Source organism: Caloenas nicobarica, chromosome 9 (assembly GCF_036013445.1).
Source record: "Caloenas nicobarica isolate bCalNic1 chromosome 9, bCalNic1.hap1, whole genome shotgun sequence".
Classification (NCBI taxonomy): Eukaryota; Metazoa; Chordata; class Aves; order Columbiformes; family Columbidae; genus Caloenas; species Caloenas nicobarica.
Genome location: NC_088253.1, coordinates 19,651,893 through 19,669,630, shown reverse-complemented (window position 1 = coordinate 19,669,630; position 17,738 = coordinate 19,651,893). Strand labels below are relative to the sequence as shown.

The window sequence follows — 17,738 nt, the reverse complement described above, 5'->3', positions numbered from 1 at the left end:
ATATTATTCTATCTGCTAGGAAGGGTTCTGCAAGTTTCCATTTCTCCCTCAGCACATTGACTCAAGCCACCCCAACCACGAGCGCTGAGTATGCAAACACCAGGAGTGAGTTTGAGTAGGTCTCCATCAGTTGGAAAATTAAAGGTAGTGATACATTTCTTAAAAATGTTTTCTTAAGACAGGCTGTATGTTTCTACAAAAACTAATAAAACTATTGTTGTAGTGTTGTATATAATTTTTTGGTAGTAAACTAACTGCTGCAGGTTTCCTGAAATCCCTTCTTCAAACACAGAGCCAGGAAAAGCCAATAAATTTACTGGAAGTCACCTATGCTACCACCTATGCTAGAGTTTGCCTTTGGCTTTTTCAGCAGTGTTGATCCATTCAGAGGTTACTAAGTTGTGAGTTGCTAAGATCTTTGCCTACTGCAAGAGAAATAGCCAGCAACTTCTTTGCTTATCACAAATCTTTGCACATCAGAACCCAGACATGAAAAACCTGCTTGGCATTACATTTCCTGTCCGTGAAAAGTTAAATATTTGAAACAGATGCTATAAAAGGAAGATAGATGCCACTGAAGAAGGAAAATATTTTTCTTTGACAGAACTGGTAATAATACAATAGCTGCACAATGAATTTATTGGTATGTACATATTGCTACAAGAATTATTGGTCATGGAAACAAAGCCAATGGAACAGAAGTCAAAGGGAGTTTTACCACCAACTTGAAATAAGACATGAATCAGACTCATAATAAATTTACCATAAATAATCAACAACAAAGCCTCAAGAGAAATGTGTTTTGTTTTGTTTCTAGAAATCTACCTAACATGGGTCAAATTCTCCTTCTCCCCAGCAAGCACAAATTCCATTCAAGTCAGCAGAAGTCACGAACAGACGCAGAGGCAGAATTTTCGCAGGCCAATTTGAAATAAAACCCATCCACAAACTTTTAACTGTTTGTCTCTCGTCTAAATCTGGCAGCGTCTCGCAGGAGCACCGCTGAGCTCATACCTCGGAGAGCAGTTTTGAGACAATCTCCAGTGGTGCTTGGTGAATAGAGTCATCCTGAAGCGGGGACGTCAGCGCCATGTCCACCAGCGTCCGGATCTCCTTCAACACCACGTCCCAGCGGCTGGGGTTACTGAGCACCTTCTTGTACTTGTAAATCTTTTTCTGCAAGAAAAACGAAAGGGTCACACTGACACCACTGTAAATCCCTTGACTGGATATGTGCTTCCTACCTGCAACTGTCAAGTGGGCTGCTTTGTATTTTGAGTTTTGCCTTTTCTGTTTGCTGAAAAGCTGTACTAAAAACATTTAAATAGAAAAAAAAAAAAAACAACAACCTCGTACGTCTAAACCAATTTCTTCTGTGGAAGCAATGAAAAACGGTGACTTCCTTTTTTTGAAGTAAGTTTTAAAACTCCAGATCACCTTTCTTTCCACCATCTCCTCTTGCAAACACCTTATTTCTCAGGCAAGATACCTTGTATTGCGCTGTTTCCAAAGCTGTGGGTCCTTTTAAAGGGATTTAGTCATTAAGAAAGGGTGAGAGAGAGGCCATCAAAACATCGTGCTACAGATACTTTATTCTACATTGCTAATTGGTGAATTCACATTCAGAATTAATTAAAATCAATTTCCAAGTGAAAAATTCCAGCAGACCCACAGGCTGCTTCTTCTGTCTTGAAGGATCCTGAAAAGTTGTGTTGCCACCCTCCAGCTGTGACAGAAACAAACTTGTGAAGTCTCCACGTCCTCCACGCGACAGCATTTCTACTCTCAAGAAAAGCATTCCTGACTCCCTAATCCCATCTGCCCCCATCCCCTGCATGCCCCCCATTCCTTCTGGCCATGCCAAAGCTATTTCACTGATTGCCATGTCCCCAGACCAGCTGGATAGGCAAAAGACAATTCTTACCTCCTCGGCAGCCACGTTGCCACAAATGACGGGAATTGAGGCTGGTTTGTATTATAAATAGTATTTCTTTAGAGAAAAACCCACCCTCCCAAATCCCCAGAGGTGGCTTGATGAAACTCTAGAAGTTCAGGGAAATGATGACGAGCATTAAAATGCCGCTCCTGAAAACACCACGCAGCGAACACTGGAACCGGGAGAAGTTTGCCAAGGAGGGCAGCGGGACGGGCAGCGATGGGGCTGTGCTGTCGGATGGGAACAAGCGCCAGCCCTGCAACATTTGGTTCCGTTCACGTGCCCTCCCGCTCCTCTCTGTGTGTGAACCTGGTTCTCTGGTCCAAGGGATGTCAAGGAGCCTGGGTACATCCTTGGGTTTATTAAACAACGCGTGCTGGGCACTTCTCTGTTTACGTGAAAACATAAGGGTTTTGCACTAAAAATGGGTCTTACGTCCCTCAGCAGTATTTCCAGGGAATGCACAAAAACTGCCCGTGTCGTGCAGCCTGCAGATTCTCAGCTGCACAATTTGGGCTGCACGTCATCAGTGTAACAAAGGCAGAGGACTTCGCAGTGGGTCCGTCTGCTTTGTTTCGCTTTGGAGCTTTGCCGCTACGTGGCATTTCCCCCTGGGCTCGCACAGGGCAGCCCTGCAGGAACCCCCCGAACGGGCTGGCTCTGCTCATCAGCTGCGTCCTTCCCACCGGGGCAGCACGTCTCATGCTCAACAGAAAACACAGCACCTCTGTACCCTGTCTGAAACGCGGGAGAAGAGAATGATGCAGAAAAATACGGATTTCAGATGCCTTGGGTTTGTCAGCGTTGTTAGAGGCGGGGGAAGAGGGTGGCACCGGACTGACATGTAAAGGCTGATAAAGCAATCCAATTATCTTTTTAATTAAATTCATGCAAGTACAAAGGCACACTGGCAGTAGTTCACGCTTTCAGTGCATTTTAAGCCACTGAAAAGCTAAAGGAACATAAAAACACGTTGTGGACACTATCGAATGTGTTTGGGATTTCAGAACTGAGCAAAAATCTTTCTACTTCTGAGCTCCTTGGGGCACAGAGGGTCCACCAGTGTTTTTAAACTACCAGCACTGCTTCTACCATCATCATAGATTTCTTGGACTCTTTAGGAAACCTGAATCATAGAGTTTCATTTCTCTTACTCATGTAGTGCCTTTTTTTTAGGGTCTTTCTGTTACACCCACTCCAGCATTAAATAAAATCTAAACTTCAAAGCCAACCAGGCAGCTTTGTAACTCGAAGCAACCCCTTTCTGACTAATCGAGGACACTAAACAAAGCCAGCTCAACAGATACATTTCCCATGCTGAAGTTTATTCCTTGGTCCTGTAATATGAAGAAATCAAACTCAAAGCTGGATAAAAAGCTGGGGTGAGGGGAGCGCAAGAGTTAGACCAGCAGATTATTGTATTGAGCAGCTCCGGGCTGCCCCTGACTTGGGCGAGTTGTAACGTGATTTCGGGGAGCAGCTTCTCCAGCCTCGGGGCTGCTGAAGAAAACCCTCTTGCCCAACAGGACGCTGCTCAGACAACCCCACCACAAATAACTTTCTTCCGCTGTCAAATCCGCTCTTGCTTGGGGAGGGAGGAGCAAAAGAGGTTCCCTTTCCCTTTTAGAGATGCCCTTTAAAAATTAAAATTCTGATGGTGCTGACGTACGTCAGAGAAAAAGCAGGAGCTGCACTCCCTGCAAAAGCTGCTGCTCAGAGCAGGCAGTGCCAGGGGGAGCATCAGGGGACGGCACCTTTGCAGACAGGCTGAGCCCACCTCAAGCAGAAAACCCCAACTTATCGGTCTCCGCTTTGCGTTTTCAGCGCAAAGGTTTGCGCCACGCCGATATACTGAGCTGCAATCTGCAGGCAACATTACAGTGGTGGTGGGAAAGTAGCAGAAAATAAATAAATAACTAAACAGAGGAGCCATCCCCCAGAGGGCTGAACTCTGCTCTCCTGAACCTTTGCCCGTGGTTACGCTGCTGCTTTTTTTCAGCAGAACGCTTTTCACTGTCGAGCGCCTTCCTGAAAGCCTCAATTAAAGCCTGAAACCTATCGGTCGGTTACAGAAGCGATTTGCTGGGTATCAGCAAGCACTTAGCCAACACCCAGCCATCTGCTCTATTCTACCTGCGCCAACTCCGGAGCAAGGAGAAACAATCACTCATGAGCTTAAAAGCAAAGCTGCCGGGTAAAGACCCGTATCGGAGAACGGGGCTGCCAACACACGCCGGGAGTTCGTTCCCCCTGGATGTAGGTGTAAAAGATGCCTTCAGTTGCTGAAAACACTCACACAACATTTATCACGAATAGCGCGTGCAAGAAAAACACTGGGCTGGGAATCCAGTTTCACTGGGATTTCACTAAAAGCAGTAGCTCCTCCAATTTATGGGAGTGAAAATAATACATGCCAACTTGGAATTTGACCCTCCTCATTACTGACTAGCCAGAACCACATGGCTAGCGTTGTTCCAAAAAGTTGCTATGCTGACTTTAAAAGTAAAACCACCGAATTTAATAAGTACCCAGAAGAAGCAGCACGGGGAACAAGTGACACTGACAGGGCACCCTTCATTCTCAAATCACTCTAATTAATTAAGTCTTGCAGAAACCCAACGGCCTAAGTCTGAATCCTCTTTTAAAGGAGGAGGAGGAATTGAAGTCCATGTGAAAAACTACTTTTCCAGACTTATTAAGCAAGCAATTGCGACAGAAATCTGTAAGCAGTGGTTTTCCCATCAGTGCTCACAAGTTTCTAAACGCTGCTTTGAACAGAAAGTTCAGGAGAGCCTAGGAAACTTTCTGCTTTTTTAAGTAACATCTTAGTATGTTTTTCTAGCCCATAATGGCCTCATCCTGTAGCCCTTGCTCATACACCACTTCCTTGGACAAGAGTGATAACACTGATGTAGCTGACATCTAAGAAAAATGGACTCTAATGCACAAAACGGGAAGGCACGGAACGAGTGCCTCTATCAGCCCTAGCAAGACCTTTCATGTTGGGAACATCTTAAAGCAGCTGGTGCACCTGATCCACACAGGGCAGGATGAAGTCAGCCCTGCTGATAACCAAATTTCATCCCTGCTTTGCTACTGGTGGCCAGGAAACATTCTATACTCTTGAGAAGCTGTCTGCCCATCAGCAAGTACTATCTCTCCATTACATTAAAAAAAAATAAATAAGTAAAATTACCAACCCTAGTCCAGAATAGCCTGTTAAATTCTAGCTCTCTGCCCTTCAGCCTTTCACCGCACAACAGCACGCAACTAATTGCTTCTTTATTGGAGAAGCTACAGCTCCTGCAGGAACGTACGCTGACTCTGAAGGTTGTGTGTGCCAGCAATTGTTTATTTCTTGCTGAGCAACGAGGGCAATTCCAGCAAAAGGGAAAAGGGGAAAGGTCAAGCTCCCGCACAGAGGTCCTCCCCAGCTCATTGCAGACATGGCTGAGCCAAGCTAGAGTTACAGTTTAATGTCGATGGCACTTATGTAAAACGGAGGTGCCTCTTGCTAGATGCAAATGTACAGAGGAAAAAAACCACCGAGAGCAGACACCAGAACGGTTTTCTCCACTGCAGCAGAACATTTTGTTAAAAAGCTGCGTAACAAGAAACAGGAAGAGTTGCTTGGTTTGTCCTACATGGGCCAGGAGCTGTACCATGTATTCTTGAGCACCACCTGCTGGCATTTTGTCTATTAACTTGTTACCATCATCAAAACAAAGGCAGCATGGCATCCCCAGAACTCAGCTAGATCCATATTCTGCTTTTAATTCTAGCAGGCACCACTTAATTCATGGTATTCTGAAAAATGCGTAGCTCGTTGCTAACAGAAGTTTCCCTGATAGCCAGAGATGGCTTTAAATCACCAGGTGGATCCACTGAAAGCCTTCTGAACTAAGTTCCTGCCTGCAACTTTTGACAATTTGAAGAAAAAAAACAACTTACCTGAAAACACTAAATCTATAAGAAGTTCCATTCCAGGCAAAGGACTGGGGCCGGGAGGAGACTATAAGACATTTTCCAAATTCGGGACTTCAGACTGCTCATGCTGCAGTAATCAAACTGCTCACGACCTTCTGAAGATTTTACACACAAAGACTAATGTGCTGCTCTCTAGAATAGCTGCAAAACAGCAGCAGCAACATTTTGCACTCTGCCATGTTTTCAGGTTTGCTGCATTTTTCGCTTTACTCAGTGCTAAATGCTGAAGTGCATCAACTTCTCTGCTTTGGTTGCTCCTCCGAATGCAGTCACCTCGGTTGAGGCTCCTTGCCACAGGCCAGAGAACTAGAGGGAAGTGTTATAAGCTAGACTTCGTCTTTTGCCAATTCATATAAAAAATTACTCTGACAAAATCACCATTAGTTATTGCACTGAGATGGGCACCCAGGAATCTGTTCTGTGAATGAGTTTATCAAGTGACTGTATCTGCCTTGAGCAGCTCACATTCTTGATGATTAAAGGCAAGGAGGAGAAACAGAGCAAGAAAACTGAGGTGATTTCCTTGAGGTCATACGACAAGCCAGGATCAGAGCAGAACTGAGGTCTTCAGATTCTCAGGCCTCCATGCTGATCGTTAGATCGTGGCACCCCTCAGTAACAGCACCACCGACATGCGCTGGGGCCGTAGCAATTGAATGTTGATACCCTGATGCTGTGCTTCCCCATCACAACGTCTTCCCCCATTTTCACTCTACATTCATTCATCTATTTTTTTTCCCACCAGTGTCTACCACCTTGCTCAAGATCTCAGCTAATCCAGGCAAGAACCCCCAAACACTCAGATCGGCACCGTTTCAAAGCCGACAGAGTTCAACGAGTTCAGCAAGTGGTGACGTGGGTTCAGCTGTTACTAATGCACAAGGTGGAACAACCACGCGGACACTTCCTACGGGCACAGAGTTTGTCCTTTGCCCAGATACCACTGGGACAGTACCACTGCAAAGTAAAAGAATGCTGAAATAAACAGAATTTTAAAAGGACAAAACACGGATGAAACACATTTCTGCCTGGACCAAGGGAATTGCAAAGTGGAAGCAGAATGAGGGGGCTCACAGGGCAGCCTCCTCGCCCACCACCCAGCGTGACACTGGGCAGCTGTGATGCTAATGCACTGAAGAACTTGCTCCTGAAGGGTATTATATATCTGTGTATACATATATATATATATATATATATATAAAAAAATATATAATCTCCACCTCCTTTACACACAGCTGTCACCTGACTGACCATCCTTCTGGGCTTCTGCTCTCTGATCAACTCAAGACTCCTGCAAACATATCCTTCAGCAGCCAAGGAGGATGAGAGGATGGGAAAGGAAGGATATTCAATCCAAGAGAAAAAGAAAACCAAAAACACTGGGCAGGCAGATCTTAAATGTTTGGGCTCCACTGAAGACAAACCTGCATGCAAATACTGTCTGTGTGCCTCCAAAAATTGAAGCCAACTCAAAAACTTTGGCTTCCTTCTAGCCCCCTAAGCAGGGAGGGCACACCTTCCCACTACCAAGCAGAGAAACTGGGCTTTGTTTTTGCTGGTATCTTGCGTTCCTCTCAGATCCCTGCACACAGCCCTTTGGTTACTGAGATGCAGAACACAGCTGGCCTATCCACACCCAGCTCTCCCTTGCTCCCGCGTTCGAGACGTCGTTTCCCCAGCTAGAAAACACAAAAAGGCCAACTGTGGCTCCAGCTGCACTTTGCATGGGATAACGCGGTTACTATCGTAATCAGACCTGTCCACAGGGGAGAGGTTTTTTTGGCACAGATGACATTGATGCATTCCCCGAAATGCTCCATCCCTGCTTCCATTTCCTTTTGGCAAACACTCCCATTCTTCAGGCCCCAGTTCCAGCACCAGCTTTACACTTCAGGTTGGCAAAACCTCAGTTTTCATCCTGCACACAGCAACTGCTGTTCCGTATTTTTCGTATCGGAGCCAAGCTGGGGTTTGTTTTTAATGTTGCTTTGGCTATGCGGAATTTCACTGTGACTGCAGATAGGTTTCTAGCAGAAGCACAGGCCACTCCTTACTTGCAAAAAGCGTTGGTAGAAACACAGCTGCAATCTTGGGTTGCAAATCCCATGTAATATCTCCCCAAAAGACGAGATATTTTAAAATATGTTGTCCACAGGCATATGTTGTCCATTTGGGTGGGGGTTTTTTGTTGTCTTGGGTATTTTTAAGCAAAAGTCACACACCTTTTCCTCTTGATCTTGGGCAGGAACAACCCCAGGTTCCAGTATAGGTTGGGGAATGACCTATTAGAGAGCAGTGTAGGGGTAAGGGAGCTGGGGGTGCTGGTGGACAGCAGCATGACCATGAGCCAGCACTGGGCCCTTGTGGCCAAGAAGGCCAATGGCATCCTGGGGTGTATTAGAAGGGAGGTGGTTAGTAGGTCAGAGAGGTTCTCCTTCCCCTCTACTCTGCCCTGGTGAGACCTCATCTGGAATATTGTGTCCAGTTCTGGGCCCCTCAGTTCCAGAAGGACAGGGAACTGCTGGAGAGAGTCCAGCGCAGCCACAAAGATGATTAAGGGAGTGGAGCATCTCCCTTATGAGGAAAGGCTGAGAGAGCTGGGGCTCTTTAGCTTGGAGAAGAGGAGACTGAGGGGTGACCTCATTAATGTTTATAAATATATAAAGGGTGGGTGTCACGAGGATGGAGCCAGGCTCTTCTCGGTGACAACCAACAGTAAGACAAGGGGTAATGGGTTCAAGCTGGAACACAAGAGGTTCCACTTAAATTTGAGAAGAAACTTCTTCTCAGTGAGGGTGACGGAACACTGGAACAGGCTGCCCAGGGAGCTTGTGGATTCTTCTTCTCTGGGGACATTCAAAACCCGCCTGGACACCTTCCTGTGTAACCTCACCTAGGTGTTCCTGCTCCGGCAGGGGGATTGGACTGGATGATCTTTTGAGGTCCCTTCCAATCCCTAACATTCTGTGATTCTGTGAAAAACTTCAACAACTTCAACACAGTTGAACACCACAGTTGTCCTACCTATACAAGAAAGATCTGCCCTAACTGCAGGCTGGTGGGGTTTACAAACGCTCCTGAGTTGCTTTAAACTCTTATGCAGGATGAGTGAAAAAAACCCCTTCACATAGAGGTAGCTGGACTCACACAATTACAGCAGGAGCCACATATTCTGCTTGATCTACAGCACTTTAACAGCCTCGGACTCAGAGCGAAGGTTTCGACCACGTTTGGGCACAACCACCTCCTCCTCTCGCAGGACCTCGCTGCTGCAGCATTTTCAGCCTTTTTCTCTGGAGCAGCAAATGCTCAACACGGACACTGTCTGGACGTCGGGATCTCGGTGTTCTGGCACAACCCACACTTTCCAGAGGGGTGTGAGTCTGACGTGCTCTTGTATTTGAGATTATGCAGCATGAGCTGGAGTCAGCAAAATCACGTTCCATTAAGAAAAAGAGTAGACTACTAGATGAAAAGCAGGAATGTGTACCATATACACTCCACACCTTCCAAAACCTTCAGTGGACTAACTGCATTGCAGTATGTGGGGGTGGGGGAGAGGAGTATTAAATAAATAAACTGTAGCAGACCCTGTATGACTGGGGAGTTTAGCGTGCAAACAGAAAGCAGAAAGCCCTTTAACTGCCACCTAGATGTGGTCCTTGCTGTGTGCTTCTCTGTGCAGAGACCTAACATTACTGACTGCGTTACAGAATGCCTCTGACACCAAGCTGAACCGATCCAGGTTGCTAATACTTTTACATTTCATATTCCACACATGATGGCTGTGTCTGTGGAGCCTGGTCCTTGACATCCACCAGCTCTCAGCCTGCACCGGGAATAAATGACTTTGCCACTGCAGAGAGGAGATAGCGTGTGGGGGAAAAACCACGCGCAATCTTATCGTCATTGCACTTTGACCGGGTCTGCTAAAGAAAAAGCTGCGTGCAAGGCCATGGTGAAGAACAGCCAGGCAGCGTACCTGACACACAGAAATGCCCCCACGCTGACACGACAGCCTCCAGATCCCACCCGGGCACGAGAGGGCTGGTCATCACCGGGAAAACAGGACACTGCCCCATCTGCAAGGCTGCAAAACCCATGCCGGTAATTTCAGGCACGTAGGAACTCTGATCAGAAGAATTTGCCACCAGAGAAAGCACCTCAAATTGGGATTAAGTGGCTACTAATGCTACACATTGCAGTAACTGTCAACAAAATATAATCCCTGAAAAAGAATCCACTCCCCTTCTATTTTCCGGGAAATGCCAGTAAGATTAGGTAGCACTAAGTAGCACACAAAGCAATTATTTCTTCCCAGATATGCAAACCCGATTAGAAAGCCACGTCATCCCTTCTCCTTATTACTCTCCACTGCTAGCAATGAGCACTCTCAGCTTTTCCTGCCCTCCTCCTGTCTCACCAGTCAGCAAAACCTTCCAAGTGGACGTTTACCCACCTGTTTCACTTTCTCCTCCTTGGCAAGTATGTTATTTTGCTGAGTTTCTAGCACTTCAACACCATAAATGGCTTTGAAATTGGCTTCTCTCTCTTGTGCACCTGCATCATCAATGTCGTCAGCAAGAGAGATGTGCACGGCTCGAGGAACATGTTTGTGTCAGAAAGCTGCTGCAGAGCCTTAGGGAAAGCACAGATCCTGGATACTGATGTGATGCTTGCAAGCATCTTAAAAGGGACTTCAGAAAAGCAGGGTATTTCTGTCTTCAGATCACTGGGCTTTGGAGCTCTTAATTTCCCAGTTTCTCACAGGGAGACACGAGATTTCAGAGCAGCATTTGCATCTGGCATAGTCCCATCACTTTGTTCCGTGTTTTCACATCACATCTTATTGCACCACATCGGCAGAAAACCCCACACTTCCTGCAGCTCTTTAGCTCCTCAAAATGCCACTGAATCTCTGCAATTTGCTTGTTTCCCTTCTCCTCTGTACAAATGCTGCGTGACGTGCAGGACCAAATCAAATCTTGCAGCATTCAGTTTTCTGATCCCAAATCTGGCTTCCTCACAGGGGATCGGGGATCACTGGGGTGCTACTGAGACTGCTAATCCAGGCAAGAACCCCTTGACAAATGCAAATAAGTCACTCACAACAGCCCCAGTTGTCCTTGATGGATCTTGCCTCTGGTCACACAGGCTCATCTAGTGTTCCAATCTTAAATACAACAGTAAAGAGAACCAGAGACCAGGTTATGGTAAATAGCTGTGATGCAACAGCTTCTGAATGAAGACAGGGCAATAAAGGGCATACTTTACTAGCATTGTTTCCTGATACTTTTTTTTTCTAATTTTGAAGTAATCACTACTCTGGGGAAAAAAAGACAAGGAGGTGTGACAGACAAACTGAAGACGTGACTTACAGCAAGAGCTAGGGCAGAGAATACAGGCTGTGATACCTGCAACATACTGTTCCAGGTTTCTGTGGGTATTAGCAACAGTTTTATAATTCTCTAATACATCATATATACTACGATGCACTCAACACACCACTTACATTAGGAGAAATGTAAGGATAAAACTGTGCAAGAAGGGAAAGAGAAATTCAAACCAACACTTAGATCCCCTTTGTTCCTTCAGGCTCACGTAGGTCTTCTGACACCCAGCGTCCTCACAACATCCTGAGTGCAGAATTGGGCCCCAAGACAGCAGCTTAACAAGGCACTTAGCACGTGTCAGCTCCCAGAGTCAGGCTTTCACACCCAATGCATCGTGTGAGGAGCGTAATTACACTCCTGGGAAATACTGCCAGTCTTGTTTTGTCTTCATGAGAGATCTCCTAAAACCAGAATTTTCTGCAGCTAGGAAGCTGAACGAGAGACTAATTTTGGTGCAGCTCTATATTATGACAGCTATAAAGGAGAAGTTGTAATTTGGTGAAACTAGTGGTCACTGTGACCTGGAAGTCCTGAATTGCAAAGAATTAGCCATAAGGTCAGCCCTGGAATAATGCAGAGAAGCAATTTGCCAGGACAAAAACCAAGGATCTCTCTTGGCCAGCAGATCAGCATTCCTGAGAAGCAACACACTCCAGCGATTGTATTTACTCCTCTTCAGAGCTGAGACCTAAGTACACAATAACAAGCCGACCTGTTTATTCAGCTGTTTTTGACACCCCTCTATCTTCAGACCTAATATTAGTTTGAACAGGACAGCATCCAAGTCTAGAAGGGGAAATTTAGAGCTGGTCCTGACTTAGCCAAAGCAAGATAGAAAATAACTATCTAGTTTCTACTCAGATTTCATCACTAGGCCATTTAATTGGCTTGAGTTCTACCTCGTAAGAAAAAAAAAAAAAAAGAAAAAAAAAGCCTGTTTTGGCAATGCAGGAGGCAGCTACGGGTATAGAAACCATCGTGCGTATGGGTGGGCGAGGGCAGAGCAGCAGCTCGGATCCAGGCTGGCATCTCAGCGTGCTGCCGAGAGACTCTTCCAGCTGGACAAAGTGCTGTGCTGACAGGGTACACAGCTCCCAGATTTAAACTGATTCGTGTTAAGCCAGCACAGAGCACAGACACAGCTCAGCTGCCGCTGCTGCAGACGGGCCTTACGGGAGGAACCTGCTCCAGTGCTCCTCTGAAAGAGTGAGGTATTTTCCTAATGCAAAGGCAGTAAAAGCTTAAAAAAAACCCTAACCACTCTGCCCGTACCAAGTTCTTAAAACATCATGAGCGATTAATTTAAAAAATGAAAGAAAAAAACTTCTGTCTCGATCCAGTTCTGTCAACATCTTGTCTGTTTTTCATCTATTCTTTTCCACTTCCCAAAGCAAGATCAATGCCTTTCTGCTGCGACAGCACCATCACCACTTGCAAACTGAGATTTCAGAAACGGAAAACAAGGCCAAAAATTTTCAAGTGGCTTCTGATAACAGATGGCCCGAGATTGATCAAACTCATGCAGGAAAATGGACTTCATGTGCTCATGGAGACATCTTAAGAAAAAAAAAAAAAAGTTGTAGGAGAGAATACTTAACTACAAAAAATAAACATGGAAATAAAAGGCTCTAAGTATGACAAGATTTCTGTGATGTACTCCTGAATTTGCAGTGAGGTTGTTCAGACTATAGACCGGGCGGTATCATCAAGCACCACATGAAGAGCAGCGGGATGTCACTGGAGAGCCCCATGCAGGCAGACACAGCTGCATTTCTCATTACCTTTCAAATACCAAAGAACAAATCTTGGCAGTAAACATCACCACGAGGTGCGTCAGGAACTGAAAAATGCCAATATATGGATTTTTAGTCTCACTGCATTCTCTAGAAAGCTCTAGCTGGTACCAGCTTCTCTTCTTGGCAACACAGATCCATCAACACACCACTTGGAACCCGAATATGTTCCCTACGAAGTATGAAGTCCAGTCTGAAACTCCATCAGGATGCTCAAAGTCCTGCAGAGAAGAGACTCTGGCTACCTGAAAAACCTGCTCATGGTCTTCCACAACCGGTACCTGTGTATTCCATGGGAAGAGTAAAACCACAAGCCAAAATCTTGTGGTCTGCCTTTTATCCATCAAAGCAAGAAACCTGCTCCTCCGAAAGTCGTGTGCTGTCAAAGCCCACAATGCTTTCAAGGCCCTGAGGATTCAAAACGCAAAACTTAATTCCACAGTTTAGACTCCCATCAACATATTATTGACTCATATACAGACACAAAAGGAAAAACAAAAAATACACAGAAAAGAAAAAAACCCTGTTGCTGGCCTAATTGTGTGATAATTATTTCTTGTTTCACCTCAAAATCGCACAAAATGTGAACTTCTGTGTTCTGTGAAAATATCTCAGGTTTTCAGCTAGAAAAAAAGCAAAGAAACAGCCAAGACAATTACAGTCACCTGTGCTGTGTAACCACCAAAGAGAGGGTCTGAAGTCCAGAAGTACCACTCCAAAGAACCACTGAGCTCTTTGAATACTATTTTCACTATGTGGAACAGCACATGGCTGTTCCATCTCTCAAATCATAAATTAGGTGATTAAATACAAATGGCAGACATGGGCCTTTTTAACCATAACCGTTATGATTTTTTCCTGATCTCATAGTTTTAAGGCATGACTTACCGAGATTTTAAGGCTATAAATTTCTTTAATGTCATCATTTAAATTCTATATAAGCCCCACTCCTGTATCAGCACTATTTTTAATCATTACCATGGTGACAAAACTGTAAAGGTGCTTTACACAAGGAAGGCTTTACCACACTTTCGAGAACAGTTTCTCTCAACTTAATTCTTTGCAGTTTTAAAGCCCAGAAAAATAACTCCCTCTGAACTTTCACGGTTAGATACAAAAACTGATATTCACCCACAGCTATTGTATAAAAAAGTATTCGGTACTAAGGGGCAAGGAATTCACAATCTAGACACAGTAAAGACCAGAGAGCGTATCATCATTCAGGTCAAGTATGACTATATATATAATATGTATATATACCTCCCTTTGCAATCAATAGGACTGCTTGTGCATGGAAGTATCTGTCTCTTGAAGACACAGATACAACAATCTCTATGAGAAACAGGGACATATTAATTCAAAATTAAAGTTTTTGAATGAAGGCCGACATTACTTGGTTTAGCATTCAACTGAAAATGTTTGCAAATCCCAAACGACAGCATTGTTCCAGTTTCCCAATTCGTAGGAATCAAAACACGGCATCTGTGTAGAAAATGAATTTTAAACCAAAGGTAATGTATTGTCGACTGCAAGTCAGGGGTGCATACGTGTGCTGGGCTTCATGAGCACGGACAGCGGGACGGGGGAGCCGAATGCTCCCCTCTGCTCAGCACTGTGACACCACACATGAATATTGTGCCTGGCTTGGGGGTCCCCAGCTTGGCTGTACGGACTCTCAGCAACCTTGTACAACTTCAAAATTTACCCTGCATTGAGTGAGGAGAAGGGCAGCGTGGGTGGGGAGAGGAGCAGATGATGTTCAAAGGTCCTTTCCAGTCTAAACAATTCTACAATTAACACATTTGCACTGTCCACAGATGGGTAAAACCTCTCATGAGGCAGCACTACTCATTAGGGGACAGCTGAGGACTGGTTAATAGCATCAGTAGGAAAGCCAAGGTATAAACAAGCCTGCCTAGAAGATCCAGGTCAGAGGCACACAAAACTCAGCTTGAATCACGCTTCACGCTTTACTGCAGACTTAGGTCTTTCTGTATTTTGTCAATTCAGGACATTCCCCCAAAGGCCATCAACTGACATGTTTCATTGCTGCATCATTCAGCTAACTAGAAAACACAAGCAACCCACATCCCACGATGAGGGCGATGTTCAGAGTTGACTATCAAGCATGCTAAGAAATGCCGCATGCTCTGCATAACCTTCAGGGGCACCCCCCAAAAAACCATATACCTGTACTCTGGATCACAAGAGAAGATCTAAAGACCCTAGGAGAAGACCTCACCACTTCTGTCCTTTTTAATTCAAGTGCAACATGATACTAAATTAGTCAAGCAGGTCTTTTAATGACTAATACGGCGTAGTACGACTCAGTGTTGACTACAGCGGATGGTACCTCTATGTGCTAGGCACTATACAAATACACAGAAAGTCCTTAGCCTAAAGACGGCAACATATAAGCAAGCAACAACGACGACGGATACTGTCTGGGAAAATGCCAAGGGTACATATTTGCTTATTTGTGCGTGTCCCAAAAACACCAGTCCCAAGCCAAGCTGAGCTGTATCCATCCCCTACAGAAGTGGTTGGTCACCCCTGTATCCAGCCTAGACCTAGAAAGGGCAACAAACTGCATGTGTTACTCTCTTTTGTATATTCACAGAAAGTGTTGTTAGCTTTACTGATACACTGTTATGACTTAGCAGCTTCCAAAGACCAAAGATTACATATCGTGGTTTCAATCCAACCTCCCTGGTTGAAAGGAACATTTCTTACACTATGGATTAATTATTTGCTTACGTTTGAGGATCTTGACAGTTGTTAACGTGTTATGTTGATTCTCTGGACAAAGATAGTTTGGCTTAGCTATAACCTGAAGGAAATCAGGATTCCTAAAAAATAGGCTGAGGTGGCCAAAAATCCTTCAGGAGTTGTGATACACACTGATATGCAGATTAATTGTAGAATTATGAGTAACCCTTAGTGAGAGGGTTTGAAATGGAAAACCCAAAGAGAGAATGACTATGTAAGGAACGGTCTGTCCCTATATCCATGCTCTCTTTTATGAGCATGGTATTCAGGCAGAAAGTCACATCTAAAGAGTTGTGTAAGCATCTTGACAGCTAGTTAGTTGGATGACACATAAAACCTCTTGGAGTTGGATGTAAAACATGGATAATTATGTGTTTGGTTTTCTTTTATTTCTCTTTATCTGTAGCATCTCTTTTATTATTCTCTGGGCTGCAGAAAGAAATTATGCTTGATTTTTATTTCAATGTTTGCCTCTAGAGCAAAAATTATTTGTAGGGTGCTGGCTGGCAAATTGAATTCCCACATCATGCTGATCCTCAAAACTGCACCACATAAAAGCTCTCTCACAGACCTTAGCACCTTCATACAAGACCAAAGGATAACCAGTACATGCCTGAACCTTAAGAGCATCCCCAAACATTTAACAACACAGCTATTCACTGGACCTATCCAGGTAGCTCAGATTATATGCAGCATATGACTCCCAAGGCTTGAAGCACAGGAAAGGAGCCAGAAGGACACTGACAGAATATGAATCTGCTCCCACAATTATAATTAAAGTATTCCTGTTTTAAGATCAAGGAGGGCAATCCCCACTGCTGGCACCTCTCAGAATATCTGTTTGCCATCTGTAAAATGTGTTCCTCCAGCCCTGTTTGGGCAGGGCGAGGGCAGGTCTCCCACTCCACCTACATCTTGTCCCTGGTACAGTGGGGCTCTGGGTTCAGCTGGAACCCCTAAATGCTTCCACCACACTGGAACAATAACAAGCTCATCTCTGTGGAATGTTTTCCCCCAAATAACCACTTTGGCTATCTGCACCAGTTTGCATCTGTGTTCTACATGCCCGCAGAAGTGTTTTGACCTATTATTTGTAAGACCACTGGACAAATATATAATTCATCAGCACAACCACCCAATTACAATACAGCTGCGGCAATCTCTGTGCCAGCTGGTGCTTTGTGTAAATGGCCCATTCCAGAAGAATAGGCTTCCTGGTTTTTTGGGGGGTTCCCTCGCTACCTGCTTCATCATCAAACCATACAAATTATGGAGTGAGATGAACCTTGGCACCTGGCCCTTCAAGTCATAGGCTGTGGTGCTCGTAAAGCGATAAACCTCACTGAGGTAGACCACATAACTGCGCTCCTCCATTCTCCTTCTGCCTGTCTTGCCTCTTAGTTCTGCTGTGATCTCACTTAAACCTGCCAAATACCAACCAAAGTAAGAGCAGAAAGCTACCAGGTGCTCTTCCTCTGAACTATTAAGCAACAAACCCCATAAAAACTGTCTCCATCTTAGCAAAGAAGAATTTATTAGTGTAAAGTACCTGTGCAGTGACTAAACCCTGTCACTGTTCTTATGGGAAACAGCTACTTGCTATTCTTGGTAAAGGGAAGGACTTTCAAATCAAGATAGTATTTCATTTGTTTTTCAGAAACTGACTTAATGGGGGTGGGGAGGGAAGCAAGGAAGCAAAAATAAATTCTACTTTGCAACAAGTTAAATTACTCAGAGTTTCCCAAAATGAGAGGCTTGGTCAGAAGCACTGGAAAGTTTAAGAAATACTCCTTTAAAAACAACTCCCACAGAGCAAAGCTCCCTCTCCATGACTGAAAGGCATGTGAGCAAGCCAGGTCA

At 44.8% G+C, this 17,738-nt stretch overlaps 1 protein-coding gene across 1 annotated transcript in view; it reads right to left on the bottom strand.

The window, feature by feature from the left end:
- CMIP (c-Maf inducing protein) overlaps window positions 1-17,738 on the bottom strand; it is a 132,697-nt gene that overhangs the window by 33,065 nt on the left and 81,894 nt on the right. The window contains exon 4 of the mRNA XM_065640783.1: window positions 1,015-1,176. Coding sequence (XP_065496855.1) covers window positions 1,015-1,176 — 162 coding nt within the window. The remainder of the gene's footprint in view (window positions 1-1,014; window positions 1,177-17,738) is intronic.